The sequence below is a fragment of the Poeciliopsis prolifica genome, unplaced genomic scaffold (genome assembly GCF_027474105.1).
Source record: "Poeciliopsis prolifica strain line A6 unplaced genomic scaffold, Auburn_PproV2 SCAFFOLD007, whole genome shotgun sequence".
Lineage (NCBI taxonomy): Eukaryota > Metazoa > Chordata > Actinopteri > Cyprinodontiformes > Poeciliidae > Poeciliopsis > Poeciliopsis prolifica.
Genome location: NW_026562382.1, coordinates 2,920,139 through 2,944,745, shown reverse-complemented (window position 1 = coordinate 2,944,745; position 24,607 = coordinate 2,920,139). Strand labels below are relative to the sequence as shown.

Sequence of the window (24,607 nt, the reverse complement as noted above, 5' to 3'; positions counted from 1 at the left end):
ATTCATTTAATTTCTCAAATGACGGCTCCTTTAATGAATTAAGTGTCACACACTATATCTGTACATCTATATTTATGTCGTTTTCTTTTATTAGCTATAGTACATTGTCGGGCTGTGCGACTTCACGCCCCCACGGAAATCGCTTTAATGTGAAAAACTTGCCAGTGACACTCCGGAAGGCGGACTGTGTGTCCCTGAGTGTCACAGCAGACAGGAGGAAACTGTCCCTCCTTCTATTTGCCGTCGCGGAGCCGCCGGATGGCTTCGGCTCGTTTTGCGGAAGTGATTAGTTTTCCACCGCGCTACATTGTGTACATTGTTGCGCACATCTTATTGGTGTCACGCAGCTCTGAAAGTGGCTCACAAACAATGTGGAGATTAACTGGAGCAATTTCGGTTGATTTTTGTCGAGACATTGTGCAACGTCTGACACCAATTAACAGTCGTTTATTTCTAAAAAAAAAAAAAAAAAAAAAAAGCAGAAGAAGAAGAAGAAGAAAGATAGCACAGACACACACGTTGGGGTTTATTATTTAGCAAGCTGAAGACAGAGGGGAAACATATATCAGAGCTGGAGTGCGTGTGTGTGCATGTCAATCCCCTTTCCCCGGATCTGTTCACATGAACCTGTTTACCTTTCCGTCTGATCGTCTTTATCTGGTTATCACATGAGAGCTGAAGGAGTTGTTTGTTCGCCAACATGCGAACAATATGGTTGTTTGACAATGTTCTCTTTGTCATCAGTTGTCTCTCGTTTAGTCTTGAAGGGTTGTCTTTCACATTGGCCCACGCCCGAACATAAGATGAAGTAAATGCTGATTATGTAATCTGCTCTCGGGGTAAACACGGGTCACTGATGGCTGATATTACGTCAAATAGCCGCAGCGACGCTATGGAGAAGGGCTTTGCAACGCCGCGAATGTGGTGGTCTTTAACATTAAAAGGCAATACAGAATGTTTTCCTCGCATTCCTGCCTATCGAGCATTCAAGCATGCGCATCAGGAGCCAGGCTTTGGCCTTATTTGGATATGTTAATGAGCGGCTGGTGGCAGCCAATGAGGAGCGAGTGTGCCTCCACGTGACTGTGAAAGAGCGCTCACGAGGCGGGGTCAGGCGCGGACCTTCAGTTAAAACCAGTGGAAGAGGCACATCGCATTCAGTGTAGGGAGAAGCAGGGACTCACTCAGAGGGAAAGTTTGTTACTATGAAACTTAGGAATATTTACAAAATATATACAAAATTATCAAAATCCCTCGTGCATCCATAACTTGCCCCAAGGGTGCCAGGTTTTAGGCTTAGTTTTCCCGGAATGGGCTTCTACACTCACTATTCTTACACTTTTTTGAAAGAATGTGTGAGACAGACAGTTAGCCAGCCAGCTAGCTAGCTAGCTAGCTGAGAGGTGAGACAGGCGGCAGGAGAACAAAAGATTTTTTTTGCGTTTTGGCCGGTTGTACTGACACCAAGTCCATGCAGAACGCGTCATTACCACCACAATGCCCGTTTTACTTTTTCTGATAGACACGTCCGCTTCAATGAACCAGCGCACCCATCTGGGCACTACCTATCTGGACATAGCAAAAGGCGCTGTTGAGACTTTTATGAAGGTACTGTAACGACGGGACACATTGATATATCGGGAGATCCCGAGCGAGGGGGGGGGAGAAAAAAAAAAGAAAAACAGAAATCGCAGCTCAGATCGTCGTTGTACTGTTGCAGAGCTCGCCTGTCAAAGCTGATCTCTCGTTTAACCGAACATAATTCTTCTACTATTTCCACAGCTCAGAGGGAGAGATCCGGCGAGCCGAGGGGACCGGTATATGTTGGTAAATTTCGAGGACGCTCCGTTCGGGATAAAGGTAGAAATTTGCTTTCGGGTCATGTCCAGCTTTACATCTGTCCTCCCCACCTCTTCACCACGTTGTGATCACTGTGTCAGTCGTGTAGAGGGAGAAAAAAATCTTCAGGAGGAGCTTTCATACCCCTTTTAAAACATGGCCGACATTTTGTTTCAGTGTGAGCAGCAAGGAACTCTGGGTGTTATTTATACAGCGAGGTAATATCTGAGGGGGGAGTGAGGAGGAAGAGGAGGGAGTGATAGACTCATAGCCTACTTTACTTGTTTCAGAGGAAATTGCCACTTTTTGTCACTGGAGACTGTGCGACTTTGTTATTTGCTCGGCTTGGACCAACCTGTAGGGCTGTCAAAGTATTGTTGACATGCATTTCTTAAGATGTCTTTTGTCACAGTTTCACAGACATTCAAAGCCATAACAATACAGTTGAAAAGACAAATCAGGTTTAATGACAGTTCATCTTAAATGTGATGCATTTTAGACTGATTAATTTCAGAATGTCAGTTTGTAAAAAAAAAAAAAAAAGTTACCCATCTGAAGAGAGCATTGACTTTTCTGCAATCCCACCTCCTGAGCAAGCATGCTGCGACAGTGGAATGGAACAACTTATTTTTTTTGACCAGAAGGAAAACCTCGGTGTCAGTGGCCATCTGCTGCGATCAACGGACGGCTCAAGAAGACTGAAGGCAACCGCAGAAGGAGAAAAAAAAACACACAAAAAAAAAAGCAAAAGCGCAGCCGTTTAACAGCAGAAATGGCTTTTCGTGGTTTCGCCTCGGAAAGAAAAAATACTGGAACATATTTACAGGATGAAAACAGCATTAAGATGGTTATCTATGCAGTTTAATCGCTAAAACATCGTTTAATATTCAAGAGACGTGTTTCTAAGATGATTCAATTTATATTACGGATATAGCGAGAATATCAAATAAAAGCAGGAAACAGTAGCAATAAAACATTAAGTGCCTAAAATTGTGTTAACTTTAGGTGCTGTTGTATTTATTTGTAAGTGGAAGTGATATTTTGCTTAAATCAAATCACCAAATGTGATAAATCTGTAGGTATAGACCTTATTTGCTCACTGAATATAGTGGTAGATAACTAGTTATTGATTTGTAAATTAAAATATGCCAATGCAATAGTGTGTGAGGACAGTGGAGCCCATTTAATTAGAGTATAAAGTGCAGCTGTGAGTAAGAATTTGATAACAATAATAAATAAATGCAAACAGCACTTATAAAAGTAGTCATATAGTCAGTACTAGGTAAAAGGAAGGCTTCAGCAATGTTTTAATTTTTTTTTTTTACTTTAAAATTGTTTCTCTAAAAGAAATGTTTTTTGTGTTTTTTTTACTTTTTTCTTAAGATGAGTGAACGTGTTTATTTTACTCAGTCAATCTGAAATCCAATATTGGGGCAACTGTTTGTGCAATTTCTTTTCATCAGCATAGAGATGGAGACGCATCATTAACCTTTTTGGAAATTACAGAAGGAAAAAAAGAAGAAAAAAAACTAGCCTAATACAGTGCTTTGGGGCACGCCTTTTTTGCGACGTTCATGCTACAGGAGGAAAGACCACTGAGTTAAACACACTATTTATATCCTGATAGAGAATTTAATTTGGATGGCTTTGTCCGAAGGGTTAATAACAATCTTTTTGTTTGCTTGTTTCCAAAGGCCGGATGGAAAGAGAGCCACGCCACTTTCATGACAGAGCTGAGGAACCTCCAAGCAACCGGACTCACAACATTTGGCCAGTCCTTGAGGACAGCCTTTGATTTACTAAATCTCAATAGATTAGTCACTGGGATAGACAACTATGGCCAGGTATGTAGCCCCTGGAGACAAAGAGAGGAAACAAAAGTTCATGTTGCAAAAAGCCCACTCACCAGCTCATGCCCCCTCAAGTCCACAGCCTCACCCCAATAGTGCAAGCATCAACAACACGCATACCCACACACTCACAGTCCAATAACACAACAGCAGCTTAATTGCAGAGAAAGGAAAGTAACTTCTGTTTTTTTAAAATCTGTTTCTTTCACCGTTAATAAGGTGTTATATTTTCATTTGGAGCCCCTAATCAGTCTTTGGAGCTGTTCTTCTTGTCAAGGCCCAACAAAGATCTTCAAATTGTTTAGAATAAGAATTGGAGCTTGAGTTTGAACTCTTAAACAAAAAACAGTGTTTCTGATCTTGTCCTTTTGGAAGAAACAGTTGAGTTCAAGTTTCTTACATGTAATCTTGGAGAAAGTTCAAGAACAAACCAGAATTAACCAACTCCGTCATAAACTGGAACCTGCTTAAACGCCAGTGGTGCAGTGAAATGTGTTTCACATCGCTGATCACAAAGGGAAGCGCCGACTCCAAAACCAAACGCTTTCAGTTTTGGCTGAAATTTTCACACGTGAACGTCTCCTGGAAAGCGCTTTATTACGGTCACAGGAGGATAAGGTCAGGCTGTTTGGTCACAGTGATGGCAAAGTGAGCTTGAAGGAGTCAAGGTGATGTTTTGAAACTTAACACAGTGCCACTTTTCAAGCGTAGAGGCGATGGGTCCATCAGCGGCTCTGTCCTCAGTGGGGCGAGGAAAAAATATTTGCAGTTAAATAAGTCGGAGCTATATTAATATTTTTGTATGATTCTACACCTTGCATGGAAAAAAAAAGACACACTGCTTTTCCTGGCTGGTAAATTAAGATTTTTTTGTTTTGTTTTACTTTCAAGTCGATGAACTTTCTAAGCTGCTTATCCAGAGTTTTAAGCAAGCTTTTCTGAGGATTTGTGCTCTAATCTATTTGTAAAAGAACATTCGTACCATTTTTTTAATGTATATTTCTCAGGCTATTTATAAAGCACAATATTCTTCTACAGTTATGTAGAATTTGATTCGTCCCAATTAGCTTAAAATCAGTGCAGTACATGCTCATGTAATTCAGTCATGAAGTCAGATGTAGTATGATGCCAATTTGTAAGAGTACTCATTAGAGCTCATGTGGTGACAGTAGTAAGAAACAACTAATTTGAAAACAGGAAGAAGCCTCCAGGGTTTTCACATTTAGTCTGAAGTATTTTATTTATTTTTACAATAATCCATAAAATAATTATAAAGTATTCATCCACAAAGGAGAGCTCCACAATTCAAGCAGAAATAACTGCGGGCTCGCTAGTGGAAGTGACAGATGTGTCTCTAAGACGTCGGAACATGAGAGCGGACTCGACTCCCTGCTTCGAGCCCAAACCCTCATCAAGCCAGCAAAATCTGGAAGTCATTCAGCTCTGCAGCCTGAGCTTCAACCGGTGGTGCCAGCTGACACCACCCGTCGAAGATGAGTTGCAGTTCCTCAAAGTAAAGGAGGCATTTTACAGTTTTTAGCTTTAGCCCCTCTGCCTTCTTGTCAGATTGCCTTAATCGCGCGTCGACGTTTTCTTTCGTCGCAACACTTGCCAGGCGGCGCTTCATAGAGATCACAGAGGCTCTACTTTGATGGCATCATTAGAGAGAACAACAGCAAAGCAGCACACCTCTCACCATGTAATATTTTTACAGTCCGACGGCCAGCTTTAAAACTTGAACTTCACTTTTCGAGCCGTTCTCGGCTTCATATACAGTTCCAGTCCCATAAATCTGGACTGTTGGAGTAGGTTAGAGTATTTTTTTATTTTTTTTAACATCTTGTTTTTTCTTCACGGAGATAAGTGCTGAGGATGAAGCCGAACCATTTCCTGTGTTTATAGCCCAAGGGAATCTTCCACTTGGTGTAGTTCGTTTGTACGTACGCCACACATCAGACACTCCACGGGAGTTTGAATATCGTTCTGGCCGGGGTGCGGGCCCACGAGCCCGCGCCCCCAGTGAACGCAAGCAGTAGAAACCAAGGTCAGGGTTAGAGTGTTCTGCACCCGTCCGTGGTGACCTCTAACGACCGGTTGGTGTAATTATAATTTAATAACCGCCTCCCTCTTCTCTGCCTTTTTGCTACTTAAGGAGGTCATTTGTTAAACAGATGGCACGCTGCCACCGCAGTCACCATTACTTTATTATGTCTGTTAAAAGAGAAGTCGCTTATTAAGAGGCTGAAATTACACTCGGATGTACTAAGAGGGGTCTTTTTCATATTTTTGAAAAGGTAGATCATTCACTAATATTTTCTTTTTTATAACCAGGCAGTGGGGGAAGCTTCACCTTGCTTGGGTTTGTCTGTTTAACACCCACAGATATAAGTGTATGTCAGTTTGTACACTGTTTATCCTCTATGGTCTGCATAGTTACTGATTGTGTTAGTAAATGTAGAAGTGCATTTTTCATCATCTTCTTTTTTTTTAATCATTAACAGTAGTTTCCTCTAGGAAAGCTTTTTTTATTTTATTCTTTTAGTATAAGATTAAATGAGAGCAAGACAAGCTGCAGGTTTCAGATATAGAATCTGCTTAAATCTTGTTTAAACGTAGACTTGAATGCATTGCTTTTGAATTTTCATATTTTTTCATGTTACGATCACATTGGAGTGTGATTTATTTGGATTTTGTTGGTGAGACAGAATTTTTTTACAGATGGATTAAGGTCTTGATTTGGACTGAAATACCAATGGTCCAGTTCAGGGATGCACGATGTAGCAGCACTAACATCGGCATCGATATTAATCATTTTTTTTAACGCATCTGTAACTGGTGCCGGTATCAACAACCGATATTTGTCCCCATTTTTTTTTTGCCTTTCGGTTCTGAAGAGGGAAGAGAAGGTGCTTGGTTATGTGGTACCATATTTTCCAGACTATAAGGTGCACTTAAAGCCCTTTAATTTGATGAAAAAAAAAAAAACAACAGTGCGCCTTATACATTGTTGTAGAGTGAAACAGCCCCCTCTAGTGTATTAAAGCACCCTATAGTCCGGTTCATTGACAGTGCACCTTATAGTGTAGAAAATACTGTATTTGTTTAGACATATGATAGTGAGGCAACACAGGATTATGGGTAGTTTAATGAGTAAATTGTCGTCATTGATCCTTTATTTGTGAGAAATAAAGGATCAAATGTTGATTGAAATGGTTAGTATTGGAGTTAAAAATCAGGTACAACAAGGTTTTGGATTTTTTTTTTGTTTGTTTTCTGACACTATTGCATGATCAAACACTCCATGGGTTAAATTGACCCAGGAACATTACGCTGTATATCAGAAACATAACAGGAAGGTTAAGTTCATAGGGAAGTGTTCAAGGGGATAAATCCTTCTGCAAGCCACTGCGAGTAGAACATGAGTCTTTTTCGCAAGCAGAGACTGAATCAGGGGAATCTTTTTTTTTTTTTTCTTTGAGCAGTCAAAGCTGACATGTTGCATCAGCACTCTGACGCCAATCATTTCTGTTCTTCTTCAGCTGTAAATCAAAGCCTAACAAAATGGATGTCAGCTTTGTGTTTCAAGCATTTTCGCTCCACCTTGTTTTTCTTAAATATATATATATATATATATTTTTTTTTTTTTTTAATCTGAACGTTCATAAACTCCCTGAAGTTGTGAGATGTTCAGTGATCCTTAAAGAGCTCCAGAGCACAATAACAAAGGGGACTTTGTCATTGGGGGAGTTAATATTGCTCTGGAGTGACTCTGTCTGCAGTAACAAAGAGTCCTCCAGGTTGCCAGGCATCTGCGATGACTCTACCCCTGGGAGAAGAAGAAGAGGGGGTTTAGGAGGTAAAGCGGGTAATCCTGACACTGATCAGTTTCCATATAGGGGCCAATCAGAGAGCAGAAAGGGACGCAGTGAAAGTGATGTCTGGTTCTTACCTAATTATTAAGCCAATGCTTTTTTTGTTTGTTTGTTTGTTTTTTATCAGTATCTAATAAAAATCTGTTATCTGTATGAACTCATTTATACCTGCTAATAACCAGTAAATGTAAAAAAATGTTTTGCATAAGCAAACATTGAAGCAGCAGCAGCTGCAGCAGCAGGAGAAGGAGGGGGAATCCAAGCTCTTGTTCTGTTCTGAGTTTATTGAGGCCCATTATGATCTAAACAGAAAAAACACCCCAGCAGCTATTAAAGCCCAGGGAGCAGATGTGACACGATTGAAATCAAAAATCATTTGGCCATTTAGACCCATTTGCTGACTCATTATCATGCCAAGAAAGTTCCCATTATGAAAGAAGTTTGGGGGGGGGGGGCAGAAACGGAGAAATAACTAGGTTGTCATGGATACCTCCAGAAGAGCAGATTTTGGTCGTCTCTGTTTGCTTTGGGTTACACAGACAGATCCGTCATTCAGCGGTCAACGCGGCACACAGGTAGAGAGTCCGCTTCCATTAATAATCGGCGGTACAGGACGGCCTTTGTGAAGTCCGTGCGGCTGCAGCGAGCCGCCGCCTCTGCTGTTTGCTGACAGAACCTGTCAGGCTGCATTGAGGGTTTCATGCCGTTAACTCGCCGAGTGATCCCGAGGCCCCGGCGGAGATCCCGTAAGGCTGATGTGCAGTGATAAGTGCAGTCCTGCTCTGTATGGAGTGCAGGACAGTGCAGTCCTTATGGATCTAGCAGAAAAGAGCTTTCAATACGCTGTCATTTTGAAATGAGGATGGAGGAGACGTGAAATGGAGATGCAGCGAAATGCAATTCAGACTCAGATTAAACTACATCAGCTTCAGTAAAGGTTAACTTAATATCATTAAATTGATCTCTTGAGTAACTCCGGCAATGGTTAACTGTTGCCGACTTTGTCATATATTTTTTGTCTGGCTTTTCAGACAAAAAAAAAAGTCGGCTGTGACCAGAATCGCCAGGTCAGGCTTTTTAAAGATCGGCTAGAAAACTGCGATAGGTGCACTTTTAATCTAGAGACTGGAGGGTTTTTTTTTTTTGCAAGCTCAGTCAGATTTCTTGAGTATTTGTCACCATCATTTTTTCAATCTTGTCAAAAATTCTCAATAAATTTTTAGTCTAGACTTTGAATGCCTTGATCTAAACCATTCTCTTGTAGTTCTCGTTGTTTTTTCACTTGTTCTCGTTGTGTGTTCGCCTTGGTTTATAGTAATGAGCAGCTTTTGTTCCAGGATCTCTCTGTATTTAGCTCCATCCATCTTCTCGTCAACTACGAACTACTGATTATGTGACTTCTGGCTACTCTGAACTTAATTTAGGGGCATCACACTGGATACAAACACCTGTCAAAATCTTTGGATTTTCATCTTTAACAAGTGAAATAAAAAAAACCTAAGCGTTTCCTTCCCACTTTATAGTTGAGCTCTGCTTTGTGTCACAAAGTGGTAGTAAAATTCATAGAGGTTTGTGATTGTAACGAACCTTTGCGAGGCGCTGTAGATGTCAAGTCATGCTACTTATCAGTACTTTTCTTCCCGCTCTTTTTAAGGATTTTCCTGCATCTGTTCTTGTTACAGGGAAGGAATCCTTTCTTCCTCGAACCTGCCATCATAATTGCAATCAGCGATGGCAACAAGTTGACCGGCGGCAGCGGCGTGCAAGACGAGGTCAGTGGACGCCTTTAATCGGCATCTGAGAGAATCTTGGAGGCAGGAATTAACATGCGGTCTCTGTTGTAAAATGAATGGGAAATAATTCAACTTTTGGATTTTTAAAATGGATTAAAAAAAAGAGCCGGTGCTCAAAATGTGGAACTTCTCTGTAGTTCTTTTTCTACATCATTACCTTCTTAATAGATTTTCAAACAAAGTAGCAAATTTATTCATCAGGCATCTTCAAAATAATTTCACACAGATGAAGGTTATTTTCTTAAATTGTACCTCTAAATTTTTTAGCTCTCTTGCAAATTGTAAAGAAAATAGTCACAGCGATGTATGTCCGAGATGATCGTGTTGTCGTTGCCTTTCGTGTTCAAAAGTGGCAAACATTAAATTATAAGCAAGAACAGGATTGAACTTGCAAATAGAGGTGGGTGGTTATTTTTGCTTATTGGCATGAGGAACATTTTAATCATGAGAAATATCAACAACATGAATGAGTAAGATAATTTAGCTGATTTTTTTTCCACTAAAAAAACCAAAATGATATAAAAATATAATTAAATGTGAATCCTGTGATTATAGTAATACCTAATGTAACTGCTTTGAAGGAGCCGGTGTGAGAAGTGGTACATTTTCGAGTTGTGTGTGGCAAAGAGTAGTTGTCATGCACCTGATGGTAGTAGTTTGGATGTCAGATCCTCTGTTTGTATAAGGAATTAGAAATGTACTTAATTTTTCTTCATCTTTGTTTTGATAATTGCATAAATCAGCAAAGAGGCCTTCAGCGGTTCCACGACTCTTTCAGTTTCAAAGCTGACCTTGACATTCCTCATCAGCAAGTAGAAATGCTGAAATCTGTCCTCATTATTAAAATAAAACACTAAAACACACAGGGGAATGTCTCGTGTCTTGGATCTCAGCGTGTTGTCCTGTCCTCGCCTCTCCAGCTCCACCTGCCTCTGACCACCCCTCTGCCAGGGAGCGAGCTGACCAAGGAGCCTTTTCGCTGGGACCAGCGACTGTTTGCCCTGGTGTTGCGTATCCCCGGCAACGCCTCGGTGGAGCCAGAGCCGCTGGCCGGTGTCCCGCCCGACGATTCTCCCATCACACCCATGTGTGAGGTCACTGGAGGTTGGTGAAGTTCTCATTCACGAGCTATGCCTCTACTCAGGTTAAAGGATCCATCTGCTGAGCTTGCTCATTAAAAACTAGCTTGCTTGCTTGCTGGGCGAGTTTTGTTGAGGCGGTGACTCAGAGACGATTGTGTTCAAGAGGAGCAGGAGATTTTCTGAAAGCTGCTGTTTCAGATGCATTATGGGAGTGTTTTGACAAATGACCTCAGTTTGTGTTGTGCTATTTCTCTTCCGCGCTTCCAGACACAATGATAGCGCAACGATAAATCACTCCCAAGGCCCCTAAAATAACCCAGAGGTCACCGGTGAGAATGTTAATAAAGTTGATCAAGCCATAGAAAGCCTTTCAAAGAACGTTTTAAAAATATTAAATAGGCTTTTATTGTTTATTTTATACATCAAAATGTAAATCTCCTTTTGTATTTTTTTATTTCCATACAGCATGAAATATGTTTGCACGGCTTTAGCATCTGTATGCAGTCTGGAAAAGAAATCGATAAAACTTAAATATTTGTCCAAATCTGAACAATTATAGAGAAGACTATTTGTATAAATATTTGTCTGTCCTCACTTTGTCCTCACTTTATTCCTTATCCTGTTGCTGAACATTCATCCGTCTCCACAGTACCTTGCAAAGTGTTCATTCACCTTGAAGTTATCTCCATTCTGTCATGGCAAGACCACAAACTTCAACGTGTTTTAATAGGATTTGATAGATCAACAAAGAGGTTGAGAACAATTAGAAAATTATGTGTAGTTTTCAGTTTAAATCTAAAGAGTTTGGGTCATTTCATACTGCTGTGTATAATAGTTTGGAACTGTGCAATCAGCTTTTTATTTTTGAAAAAAGAAATAAATACTGTTCTGATGGGGAATTTGATTTATACTGTATTAGTTCATGACTTGAGAATTACACTGACCATCATTTGCATTGATCATTTAAGAAAATCTGAGAAAACAGCACTTGCATAATAATGCGTACATTCATAGCCTTTTTTTTAGTATTTGAAATTTTTTAGCATTTTAAAATGGTTTAACCATTTAAAACCATTTTTTAAAAATAGTTTTAAAACACCCACATTCCCTCAAAAGAAACATTGACTCTTGATATAGAAACTGTGAAACCCTGAACAAATTTAGTCTATGCTTATCTTTGTGTAATATTAATTTTAATACCAGTTTATTGCGCTCTTGTTTCTTCCCTGGCGCTCTATCAACTGAACGCTGTCTTTGATTACGGGGATTAGTTCTCCCGGGACGGCTCCGATTTCAACTGAGTTTAGAAAGAACGTTAAATCAGGAATGAAACTGTTTGTAGTTTTGGTTGTTGCCAGAGCGGCTTTTACGTCGCGCCGCTCAGCTTAATGTAACTGCTTTGAAGGAGCAATTCGGTGAAGAGAAGTGAGACCGAGCTGCACAGCAGAGGCTCCAACTATTTATAACAGTACATCAAAATAGCTGTTTGTTAAACACATTCTGCTGCACAACAGATGAATCATCTGTCAATGCCAAACAAGAAAAGGGTAAAATATACTAGGCCTTTTTTTTTGCGTTTTGTTTTTTTGAAGATGGAGAAAACGATTCGTCTTGGCAGCCGTCTTCTCCTCTAGTTAGGGAGATCCCTGGGCTTCCTCTCAATACCATTTTGCTCAACATGCAACTGCTGTGTTTACAACTTTGCCCGAGGGGGGATATAAACTCTGCTCAAACATTGTATGTCTTCAGTTCCTCAACCTCAAACCGTCGAGGCAGTGGCAGAGCAGTAAGAAAGTGCTTTGTTGAACTGGTGATTCAGGAGAGGACGACTCTTCCACCGCAGCTCTGCCCGCATGGCAGCTGCTCCATAGAGGTGGGTTTGTTCCTCCAGCTGGCGGGAGGAACACACCAGAAACGATGCTGGCGGCCGTCTTAAGATGACCCATGCACAGTCAGAGAGAGAGAGAGAGAAAGCTGGGGGGTTCCGCAGCGCTCTGAATGCAGAACATGACACGGCTCCATTGTCGGCGACGCCGCGCGCCGCTCATGCCGCCTGCCCGTTACTGCTGATGGCAGAGCTGACACAAAGCCACAGGCGAGTGAAAGGGGAAGTGAACGGGTCCACAGGAGGGTCACTACAGGTGAAGAGAGAGGCTTTAACTGATGAGAAGGTCAACTTTGATTGATCACTCTTGTCTGAATTGTGGCCTTGTGAGAAAACTGATGTGAAAAATGGTTTATTACACATTCAAAGCTTATCACAGCATCAATTCGTCCGTACACTCTAGGAGTGCACTGATAAATCGGCACCGATTTACGTCTACAAAGGTCTAAATAGCAGCCGCGAACTGCTTTCCCATTAGCCATAAAATTGCAAAATTTTATGAAAATAAATGTGCTTAATAGAAACGCGCCTATTGGAAAAACACGTGGCTGTCAAAGGTTGATCCTAAAGATCCTTAAAGAAGAAAATGTATGTTTTTGCGATAGGATGACAGCGATTTGCTTAGCCACATCAAAGTTCGAGTATTTTTCAAAACTTAAATAGAAACACACCCTGGCCTGTCTCGCAGCATCTCACAGTTCAGCAACAGTCGAGTTTGCCAAGTTAGACATCAGTCCATCGTTTATGTTGCTGGGCTAACAAATAGCTAAAATATAGGCATGATTGTTATTTGCTTCAAACAAAAACTCTTCCAAAGAGAAGTGAAGTGGAGAAAATCTGAAGAGCCCGTTTTGTGTAACGAAGCGGTGAACCAGGAACAAGTGCTGATGTTGTGTAATTAGGCGTGAGCTGGTATGTATTTGTCAAGGTGTGATGACCTTGAATTACAAGATGGTGAAGAAGTTTGATTTCCGTTTCTGTCGGTATGCTGGTAGCTGGAGAAACATTTACTGGGATGGCACTGGGAAAAGTTCAAGAACCGTCCGACTAATAGCTTCAAGAAACTTTCCAGCAATAATCTTTGGTTATTGCTGGAAAGCAACAGATTGATCTTGCTTCACATTGATGTTTTTTATGGGTTAGTAATGGATGTTGTTGTCTTGCGTGCACTTTGTGTAGTTCTATGTTTAGCTGAAAGGGAACCTACAAATGACAAAAAAAAAGCAGACTAAATATTGTGTTAGCCTTAATCAAGCTAGCTGAAATGTAGTGTTTGAGCCTTCATAGTTTGACTTTCAACTTTTTCACGCACCTGGAGTTGAGGCTAACCTGTATGTTCTGTGTGTTGCAGGCCGTTCCTACAGCGTTTTTTCCCAGCGCATGTTGAATCAGTGTTTGGAGTCTCTGGTGCAGAAAATTCAAAGCGGCGTGGTGATAAACTTCGAAAAGACCGGCCCTGACCCCCCTCCGCTAGAAGGTACGAGAGGCTCTTCTTTTTCGGTGTAATCTATTTCCGACAAAACAGTTTGATATCTGTGTTTGTTTGATGAAGCAAGAAGCTTTTCTACCTTCTCCCACTCACCTTTTATAATCCGCTGAGCTGAATTTATTAGGACAAACCTCCCACCTTTGTGGTTAACCGCTAACACGCATATCAGAACTGTTCTTCCAAAAACCTTCCTGCCTCCTGGGTTTGCTGACGGATGAACCTTTTTCTCTCCGTTTCTGAGCAGACGCTCCAGCCGAGGCGCTGAAGTCCGGTCTGCAGCCTTGGCACTGCTGTCACAAGCTCATCTACGTACGACCCAACCCTAAAACCGGCGTCCCCATCGGTCACTGGCCCATCCCTGAGGCCTTCTGGCCAGACCAGAACTCTCCAACACTAGTAAGAGATTATTTTAGAAACACAAAACACAGTATGTAGATTTTTCCTCCCTCCACTAAAACATGATTTTCACTTATTTATGCATACTTCTTCAGCATAAAATATCCATACCTCTTAAGCTTTATGTGATGCTCTGTTAAACATCAATGATTTTTCCTGGGATTTGATTGGATGGAACAAGAAGTGGTGTATTATCATGATACAAGAATGTTTTATAGGCTCTTTTCTAATAGAAATTTAAAAGTGAGTCATTTGTATGCAGCTTCCTTTACTTTACTAGATTAAAAAACAAAAACAATTAAAAGGTACCGTTAATGACTTCCATCTCTAGATGTCTAAAGTTAATTGAAGCAAACCCCAAAACATTTGCATCTTTAATAATAATAATAATAATAATAAAGATGGAAGTTAAAAGCATTAAACTGAATCAAGCATTGATTTTAAATCGTGCCACTTTCAAATTTTATCTCTACTACTACTACCACTTCACTTACTATTTTGTGTTGCTTAAAATTTTATAAAAAATACACAGAATTTTGTGGTAGTGACAAAATGTGGAAAGGTCCAAAGGGCGTGAATACTTTTCTCCAGGTGGAAGGTAGAAACTGTCACTTGTTTATCAGTGGTGGGAAAGTTGTACAATACTTTTCCGTAGTTGCTGACATCCAAATTTAAGCAATAGATTAAATATTCCTTAAAAAGGTAAAAGTGTGTGGCGTTTTTATTCATGCAAATAAATAATACTAATAATCTGTCGTCTGTCATGCGACAGCCGCCCCGCTCAGCCCACCCTCAGGTCCGGTTCTCCTGTGTGGACGCCGAGCCCATGGTGATCGACAAGGTGCCCTTCGACAAGTACGAGCTGGAGCCTTCGCCGCTCACGCAGTACATTCTGGAGAGGAAATCCCCTCACACCTGCTGGCAGGTACGTTCCAGAGGGCTGCACTCCGAGAGGAGAGTCTTATCTTTCTAGGAACGCTACGAGGCCGCTGGGAATCTTTCATTTAAGGATTTAAATCTCATTTAAGTCCAGATAAAAATTTGCTTAAAACAGGAAACTGAATGGCTAGAAGTTGTTCTTTGTGAGACGTTTCAGACTTCATTTCAGCTGATCAGTGACAGAGTGTGTGTGTGTGTGAGAGCGCCGTCTGAAAGGTTGGCTGTTGCTGTTTGTTTTTCCACAACTCCTACCAAAACACTGGATAATGACAGGCTGTGACTGGTCCAACTGGACATTATGAAAGTGAAGGAATTTGAGGAGGAAACTTGGTCTGAGCTCAGTTTGCTGTCGGCTGTTGTTATCTGTCAGGCCAACAAACTGAAGCATCCTCTCAAGAGTTACTGTGTGGGTAAAGCTATCTGCAGAAACACTCATTCCCTGAGGAATGGAGGGGGAGGAATTCACTACGATCACTACAAGAGTTTTTGCCAACCGGTGGATTTAGCACGGCTCTGCGCATAAATGAGAACATTTCTTCCAAATACAGAATGGGTATTGTCTCTTAGTTCTCCTTAAAACATGTTTTTTTTATTGTCAATGTAGCTTGTCGTGACGTTTAAAGAGGGTCAGAAAAAGCGGACGTGGTGGATTAGCAGCTGATAACGTGTTTCCGCGAAATATTGTCTCTGCTACCCAGAGATTTCTCCGTCACACAAAAAGGTTTTTTGGAAAAAAAAATCATGCATTTTTAAAATGTAATTATCTATTAACTTGAAATGTCCAATTAAAGAAAACGTATAAAACCTAAGAACAAAAACGCTTTTATTAAAAATTTTAAACCGAATTTTTATATTCTAAACTGCAAAAATAATCTTTTTTTTGTTTCAGAGTCGCGTTGCTTTTGTGACTTGAAACAAATTTGTTCTAGCTAAATTGAAGGCCAAAAAAAATGGCTCTTTGGATTGTGAAGGTCTCCTGTTTTAACAACACTTCTTGTGTGTTGTAAAACATTTTGATAACATTTATTATTCTGAAAAATGACACTCTACTTTGTGTTGGCCTATCACATAAAATCTGAATAGATCATCCTGAACGTTGCGGCTTCATGTGGAAATGACCAGTGTGTCGCATCATTTTCTCTCTCAACGTCACGATCTGCGCGACGCCGAGGGCGTAAAAACTGTCGGATGAGTCTGCTGAGGACAGAAGGCAGAGATGAGAAACTGCGGCAGCCGGAGACTGACACACACCCCTCACACACGGGGAAAAGCCAGATTGTTTGTTTGTTGTTTGTAACCTGCCTGTCAGCACACCTGTTCATAAACTGCTTTGGAAAATATTGAGCAGTTTTGCTAAACCGCCACATTTATTCGCAGAAGCCTCTCTCTGGCTCTGCTGTTGACTCAATTTAAATGGACCGAAAAATAAACGTTGGGAGGAAGTGAGCTTAAGCAGACATGGAGGATTGGATTAAAAAAAAAGAAAATCTGATTATTTAAATTTCTTTTCCTGGTGTGAATAGTTTCGAGCCAGATGTTCCATCTCCAGACTCCAGTCCTGTTGACCCACATTGACTTTCTTCCAGGATTTTGCTGAAACAAACATTTTTAAATAGGACTCCTTTTAAAGAGACAGCAACCTTTTCTTTTAATCCTAATGCGTTTAAGTTGCGTGTAGACATTTATATCTCGCCTGCAGACGTCCTGGCGTTTTAATCACTATATATTTAGACTTATTCGAGCAATTTACCAACTAATATCCGTTTGTGCTTCAGCATTTTGTTTGCCGATTCGAGTTCAAATGTCACTCCTGATTTATTGGTTGGTTTCTGTTTGCTTTTTGTAGGTGTTTGTAAGCAACAGTGCCAAGTACAGTGACCTGGGTCAACCATTTGGTTATCTAAAGGCCAGCACAGCTCTCAACTGCGTCAACCTGTTTGTAATGCCCTACAACTACCCTGTCGTCCTGCCACTTCTGGGTAAGACGCGGCTCCACGCGTTGCCCTCCGGGGTTTTCATTTTCACCTCGAGAAATTTCCAATGTGGAACTCTGGACAATTTCTAAAGTTTTAAAAATAGATGTAATAGAAAAATGCAGAGTTTAGCTATTGCTTCAGTTTTTTATGGAGTAAACACATTTAATTTCCCCAACAAAATGACCCAAAACATACAAGTCATTTTCCTTGTCGTTAGAAACTGTGGATTTATCAACATGTCATATGAAAAAATGTAGCAGTCATCTATTTGAATTGTTTTTTTTATGCTTTTCTTTATATCAAAACATAAAAATAAGATTAAAACAATTTCTCCTTAAACATTACAACAGTTTTCCTATTGTAGATACTTATAACAAATTATAAGAGCACTTTATTCAAAGGCATGGGTAATATTTCTTTCTCTAATCTACGGCTGCAACTAAATAAATTCATCAGATTTTTCATTTAACAGCTTCAGCATGTCTTGTACAATATTAGAAATGCCTGAAAAGATGCAAATAAACCTTCAGTTAATTCATTAACGACTAATACTCCTGGAAACTGGTTTGTGAGAAGACAAGGCAGGATAATTACTGAGTGTATGTGAAGATTAGAAGAAAATGTCAATGATGAATATGCAATTGTTAGTAAAAAATTTTTTGTTTTTGTTTATGCAGCTATTCCCGATTTTTAGTTGGGAATGTTTTTTTTTTTTTTATGTGCAATTAGAGACATAAAATGCATAAGATATTCATTCCCATGATGAGTCTGAGCGCTTTGGCCGCTTTATTTAAAAAGACCAGTTAGAAAATGTATTTAATCCATTTTGATCAAGTTTAAAAAATCAATTGTGGGATTATAGGGTTGTGAAATAGTAACAACAATGGTATTTTATGTGTGTAACATTGTTTTGATGTACTTCTCGCAGACGACTTGATTAAAGTGCACAAGTTCAAGCCCACTCTGAAATGGCGGCAGTCCTTCGAGAACTACTTGAAGACCATGCCTCCTTATTACATAGGGGTAAGTCGATTCGGCCCAATCTGAATTATTACTTCATTTTTCTAAACAAAATAAATAAATAATGTTCCCTTGTCGTTCTTTCTCTTCCTCCATTCTTCCCTCAGTCCCTCAAAAAGGCACTGAGGATAATGGGCGCGCCGAACCTCCTGGCTGAGAACATGGAGTACGGTCTGAGCTACAGCGTCGTGTCCTACCTGAAGAAGCTCAGTCAGCAGGTTTGACGACTCAGGAACCTTACATTCCTCTGTTATTCCTTTGCAATGACTTTGTTAAAAGTACAAAAAAAAAACTTCTTTTTTCCACGTTGCCAGACAAAAATCGAGTACGACCGCCTGATCGCCTCAATCGGGAAGAAACCCACTCCGGAGCCTGGCATCAAGGTGCGATGGAGGGGCGGCGGCATCTCTCTGGCGCAGAGGCGGGACTTCATCCAGCAGCTTCAGAGTCTGACTGGAGAGGCTCCCACTCTACCTCTGGAGCTCAACCCCAAAGAGTTTCAGGGCTTCCACTTGGCACTGCTCAACAAAGTAAGAAAAAATGGATAAAATGCACCTGGGCTGTTTTTGTTTTCAACATCCTTTGTGATTCTCCTCACGTCCCTGAGTGTCCTCCCTACTTTTGCTAGGAGACCAGATAGCATTTTTCAGTTTTTTTTTGTTTTTCACTTTAACATCTTTCTTCCATTCTTTCTTACCTTGCTCCTCCTCAGGCTCTGAAGCCTCAGAGCTTTAGAAATCCCTATGACATCCCACGCAGCCACTTGCTCGATCAGCTCAGCCGAATGAGGAGGAACCTGCTCAACACCACCGTCTGCACCTTACGAGGGCAGGACTCCGGTAGGTCGTCTATGGAGACGGGACTTCATGTTACTGTAAATGCACCGATCTGAACTTCTTTTCTCCAGTCTTCTCTTTTCGTAAAGATTTCGCCAGATGAATTTCTCTTCAAGAACTATAATCAGGGTGTTCACACATTCTTAAGATGTTTAAATTCATTAGAGTTGGCCTTATATTTGTTAATCACAGTTGTATTTAATCTTGTATATTCTGTGTGATATATTTTTCTCAGCCAGACGTTTGAGTCACACACAGACATCTTCATTGCATTCTCTTGAGTTTAACTAGCTGCGGTGGCCTTTCTAGCAAGGTAGCTTTTTTTGCATCCGTCGGAGGTAAATGATTCCGTCATCAGCTGACTGCACGATGTGTCTTTGACACTGAATCATTTCTGATGCCAACCCGTACAACGCTATGTGCATTTTCTGCAAATAAAGCTTAGCAATGCAATATAATATATTGCAATTTTCTTTTGCACATTTCTGTCATTAAGCAGGTATTAAATTTCATTCATAGTGTTCTTTAAAAGTTTTAAATTTGAGATGGTGAATCCTGCAGAACCCTGGTAAAATAAAATTATACATAATTTTTCTCTTTTCTTCAGCCACACTGTCTCAAGTGGTCTCTTATTGGTATTTAAAACTACAAAATTAATGCAATATTTAAAATTACAGCAATATTTAATTTCCCTTTTGGATCAATAAAGTATTTTTGAATTTGTATGTTCAAATTTGTGTATTTGTACATAAAGAATTAGTGTATTATTTTAGCGAATGTATATCCTTACCATAACTATAAACAATGTTTCCAACAACTTTATCTGCTCGTTTTGAAGCATCTGATTTGAAAAGGCTGACGACAGCATCGGTTGTGCAGCGGACTGCGCATGTTACAGTCTAATTAACTTCTGCACCTTTATTTATTTCCTCAAGATAAACTGCCGGCTTCTCTGTTTGGACTATCAATGCCTTAGCTCAACATTGAAAACTCTTTAGTTTTCTCTGTTCTGTATGTAATGGAGTCTGGAATTAAAGGCGCCGTTTCAACCAAAGGTTTGGAATGCGTTTCTGAACCAGACGCTCCAAACATCCGATCCATAACTCTTCAACTCGCTGTCAGCTCCCGGTCAGAAAGATGCATTTAGCTCAGTGTCCATGAGGTGATATTAAGAAAGGATTTTTTTTTATTATTATTACTTATTGATAATAATCAATATTATTATCAATAATAATATTGATTATTATTGATGAACTCTTTGCGTAAGCTCTATAATGTCTGCCTGTGTGCACCCGTTAGGGGTGTGAATTGTAACCTGTCAAATGACGGACAGGCTTCAAATGTTCTCGTTTAAAAAAAAATTACTAAATACGGAAAATATTCCGTTAATCTCTGGTGTAGGGTATGTAGCATTCATCTTCAAAAATAAGTTTCCGACAAGCTGAAAATTGGTCATTAGACTATTTCTCAAAGGATTTCTGCAAACACACTGAAAATTCAATTGAAAAACTTAATTTTCCCTCTGCTGGTGTTGTTTCCAGACCAGCTCCACAGTGTGCCGATCGCCCAGATGGGAAACTACCAAGACTTCCTGAAATCTGCCCCCCAGCCACTCCGAGACGCAGATCCCGAACAGCCCAAGCGTTTGCACACATTTGGAAACCCCTTCAAACTGGACAAGAAGGTGCGCCACGCCCTGTTCATGTCAACCTTTACATAGAAGGAAAGAGTACTTTGATGCGGTAAAATGCAACCACCTGATCTCTTGCAGGGCATGATGATCGACGAGGCGGACGAGTTTGTGACCGGCCCGCAGAACAAGGGCAAGCGACCGGGAGAGAGCAGCAACATGCCAGGTGGCGGTCCCAAGAGACGGCGCTGCATGTCGCCTCTGCTGCGTCTGGGCCGCGCCTACACGCCTCCTGTGACGCCGCCCGCCAGCCCACGACACTCGACAGGTTAAATCCACGGTCTTTCCTTCGAAATGCTGCTGACGGATGAAAATAGACGAGCAGATCAGCTTTCCGTCGGTGTTTTCTTCTCACAGCTAAACCTGATCAATAAGTGATCCTATCTTCTAACTCTCTCACCCCCTCCAACCTCCCCGTAGATATGGACTTGAACGACGGCGCACCAGAACCTGAGCTGATAATCAACCACCTGAATCAGAACCACTACAGCCCCGACGCGAACTCCGACCCCGACGTGGATCACCCGTCAGGGCCCGCCGACCTCCAGGAGAACCACTCCGCCGCCGACCCGCAGCTTCTCCGGCACAAGGACGAGGAGGAGAACGGGGTGCCCGGGTCGTGCGAGCCGCCGGGTGGCGAGGGAGGGGTGGAGATGGTGGTGATGGAGGACCAGACGACTCGCTTCCTGTCGCCCGCCGCCCTGAAGAAGCACATTCACGGCGAGACGACGAAGGTCAACAACGAGCTGAGGGTGCTAATCACCAAAGAGATCAGAAAACCTGGCAGACGTACGTACATGCATGCAGAAATGGTGGCCGACAGACCGCAAGCTTATTATTAAAAAAGTTTAGTGTAAGGAAAATGTGTGGTAGAAATAAATGCCGAATTACCGTTTTTGTCAAGCTGTGTACAAAGACTGAAGAGAAGAGCAGCTGCCATCGACACAGTTGCAGCCAAACATGTTTTAATGTTATACAACACCGTTTTAGCTCAAAGTCTAAACTGGTATTGCTGTGCTTTTAAGAAGTAAAGTTTACCTTCGAGCAAACGCCCCCCAACGGAGTCGCAGCGCTCCCCATTTGTAAAAAATGCCCGCCAGCGCCCCCTGCCATCCTCTGACCACCCCCGTTGAGAAACGCTAATCGAAGCAGATATTTTCTTGTTGAGCATGACTTAAATCACTATTCAATGAGTAACAGGATTAAAATTTTGTCATTAAGGAGTTAGGTTGAAGGATCTTTGCCTTTCTTGTGTTTCAGACTACGAGAAGATCTTCCTCCTCTTGAAGCAGATCCAGGGAACGTTGGACACTCGACTCATTTTCCTCCAAAACATCATCAAAGAGGCCGCCAGGTAGCAGAGCTGCACTTCTTCTCGCATCCCAGAGTAATAAATAGAACTATTAAGTAGATTCTTTTACCAACATTAAACCACCTGCACTCATCGGCCACTTCATATTCTCATTAACTCCAACTATAGAGGAAACGCAACACAGCTGCTCTGAGCTTTTAGTCATCGAGACGTGGTTCAGACAATTTGCTGGAGACCATACTGAGCATCAGAAAGGCGATTGAAGTGATTCTGAACATAGCATGGCAGTTCATGTCTGCGCAACCACTGGATCCAGTTGGATCACTTAAGGCACAGAGGACTGTCAAAACTCCAGTCCTCAAGGGCGGCTGTCCTGCAGTTTTTAGATGTGCCACAGGTACAAAACACATGAATGAAATGGCTTAATTACCTCCTTATTGTGTGGATTAGTTCTCCACAGCCTTGCTAATAGGAGTGGTGCAGCAGAGGCACATCTAAACGTTGCAGGGCAGTGGCCCTTGAGGACTGGAGTTTGACACCCCTGACTTAAGGGATGCGCTGGACCGAGGGAAATGAAGTTCAGCTGACAAATCTGCAGGAGCCTTTATTATCAATAAAGTGTACCTAATAAAGTGGCCCTTCTGGGTCTAGGTTTCCCCTGCACATTCTTGTTTTTTTGAACACTTTTGATATATCCATGTTTTACTGCATAGAAACAAATAGATAATCATAATACCTTGCAAAAGTATGTGCGCTCCTTAGACATCATATCACGCTGCAACTTCTACATTTAATGTGCTTTGAGGGTTTTATGACAAAGACAAATGAAAAAAAAATATACATGATCTTAAAAGAGCTTTTTATTCAATAGATAAACTGAAAAGTGTTGGGTTGCATTTGTAATTAGCCCCCCTAACTCCTTCGCTCTTAAATAAAATCCATTGCAACCGTCTTACTAAATAAAAACCTCAGTAATAAGTTCGGCAAAGTTAACAAAAAAACTCCAATAAAAACATCTAGCTTGGCTTTCAGTAGATTTAAATGATGTTGAAAATACAAACTTTAAAATGTTTTTTTTTTTTTCCCCATCGTCAAAGGTTTAAGAAGAGAGTTCTCATCGAGCAGCTGGAAAACTTCCTCTATGAAATCCACAACCGATCCAACACCATGAACCACGTGGACATGCTCTGAGACCAACTCAAACTGCACAGACTAATAATAATAACAATAATAATAAACCCCGTAACCCTTCGCATCCCCGTGGAAACAACCACTCCCCTCCACCTCAACCAAGACCCAAAGACGAGACGCAACGGAGTCCGGGATCTGGAATACCGAGAGATCCCACATTTAATCTACAGGGCCGGGTATCGAGACGGGAGCGACCGCATCTCATGAACGGGGTGAAGACTTTTTTTTTTTTTTTTTTCCTAGGGAGGATATGATAATGATGACTGTAATGTTCAGTCGTTTTGAGGGGTTTTTTTCCCTGTGAAGATGTGGCGGACGGAGTTCAGTCTGAGTGTTGCGTGTTTCCAGATATCTCAGGGTCTAAAGGGATCCAGTGAAGATGTTTTTTTTTTGCCCCTTCCACCTTAATTTTTTTTCCATACTCCTCCCCCACCGCACCGTAGTAGGTATTAGTCTCTCACATTTCTGATTGCGAGGGGGTGATGAGACAAAAACCGATTTGCCCCAATCGAATTTCTACACTCCACCGACCAGAGCACTCTGCTACTCGGCTCTCGAACAGACGGAATTTGATTTCAAGGTCACCGCAGTCGATTAATATTATCGGCGTAATGATTTAGGTGTCGGACAAAGTCGGCGGTTTTTAAGAATCCTTTAAACCTAGAAAGGTTTGTTCTGCGAAGCAGAGTTAACAGCACACTAAATGCAAAGGAAGGTCATGCAAAGAGGGACAAAAAGCTCAGGAACCGTCATTAATGCATCAGCGTCAGCAATAACATTGAGTGCCCCTCCCCCACCTATTTATTTAAGCCCCAAAAGGGCTGATATGCAACGTGAGCTGTGGTCTGCTGGAAGCGATGATGAAGTGGGGTCTTGGTTGCTGCCAAATTACTGAACAAACCCCCATCAACTATCCCCCTCTCTCTGCCACGGATCTGAAACCAACTTCTTGTCACGTCATCGCAATTGCACTTGTGTAAATTTGAGAATTATTATTTAATGTAATTTAAAAGACTAAATTTTTTTTGTTGTTGTTGTTGCAATTTCTGAGAAAGAATGGGAATCTGTATTCGGCGTTCTCAAATGTACACAAACAAACCCTCGTTTTGGGTCCAGAGGTCAAAAGTTGTTTTCCGAATGCCGTGGCTCCCCTCTTCCTCTGCAAACCTCCCCGGATAGGGACCAAAATCTGCCATACTTGTCTTTTATGTGTGAAGAGGCCGCTACCAAAAGAGTATTTTGAATACACTGTAAAGATGTAAATAACCCTAGAGTACTATTTAAAAGAAAAAAGAAATGTTCAGTGAAAATAAAATGGCCTTTTTGTAAGTATTTCCATAAATAAAGTTTCTATTTTACACTGTGAAGGGCCATGTAAATAAAGTGTTCCATAAATGTGTGACTCCTTGAGGTTTCTTTTTGTTTATTAGTGTAAAT

The 24,607-nt window shown here is 41.1% G+C and overlaps 1 protein-coding gene across 2 annotated transcripts; it reads left to right on the top strand.

The window, feature by feature from the left end:
- Window positions 1-1,146: 1,146 nt before the first annotated feature.
- Window positions 1,147-24,572, top strand: ints6 (integrator complex subunit 6). 2 transcript variants are annotated; one of them, XM_055032192.1, is made up of 18 exons: window positions 1,147-1,608; window positions 1,783-1,860; window positions 3,534-3,683; window positions 9,244-9,333; window positions 10,275-10,458; window positions 13,673-13,798; window positions 14,055-14,206; window positions 14,979-15,131; window positions 16,992-17,124; window positions 18,050-18,144; window positions 18,249-18,359; window positions 18,456-18,671; window positions 18,854-18,980; window positions 20,519-20,661; window positions 20,749-20,935; window positions 21,088-21,456; window positions 21,928-22,021; window positions 23,077-24,572. In XM_055032192.1, the coding sequence occupies exons 1-18, from the start codon at window positions 1,498-1,500 to the stop codon at window positions 23,168-23,170; spliced, it is 2,613 nt and encodes an 870-aa protein (XP_054888167.1). In that variant the 5' UTR covers window positions 1,147-1,497; the 3' UTR covers window positions 23,171-24,572. The 2 variants fall into 2 exon arrangements, with proteins under 2 accessions (XP_054888167.1, XP_054888168.1); XM_055032193.1 differs by lacking the exons at window positions 1,147-1,608; window positions 1,783-1,860; window positions 3,534-3,683 and adding an exon at window positions 7,988-8,136.
- The last annotated feature ends 35 nt before the right edge of the window (window positions 24,573-24,607 follow it).

What these genes read in the sequence shown, in the direction of transcription:
- ints6 (XM_055032192.1), top strand. Translation starts at nt 1,498, where the DNA reads ATGCCCGTTTTACTTTTTCTGATAGACACGTCCGCTTCAATGAACCAG. An exon ending in ACGCTCCGTTCGGGATAAAG is followed by an intron (nt 1,861 to 3,533) that starts GTAGAAATTTGC and finishes TTGTTTCCAAAG; the next exon opens with GCCGGATGGAAAGAGAGCCA. An exon ending in CCCCTCACACCTGCTGGCAG is followed by an intron (nt 15,132 to 16,991) that starts GTACGTTCCAGA and finishes TGCTTTTTGTAG; the next exon opens with GTGTTTGTAAGCAACAGTGC.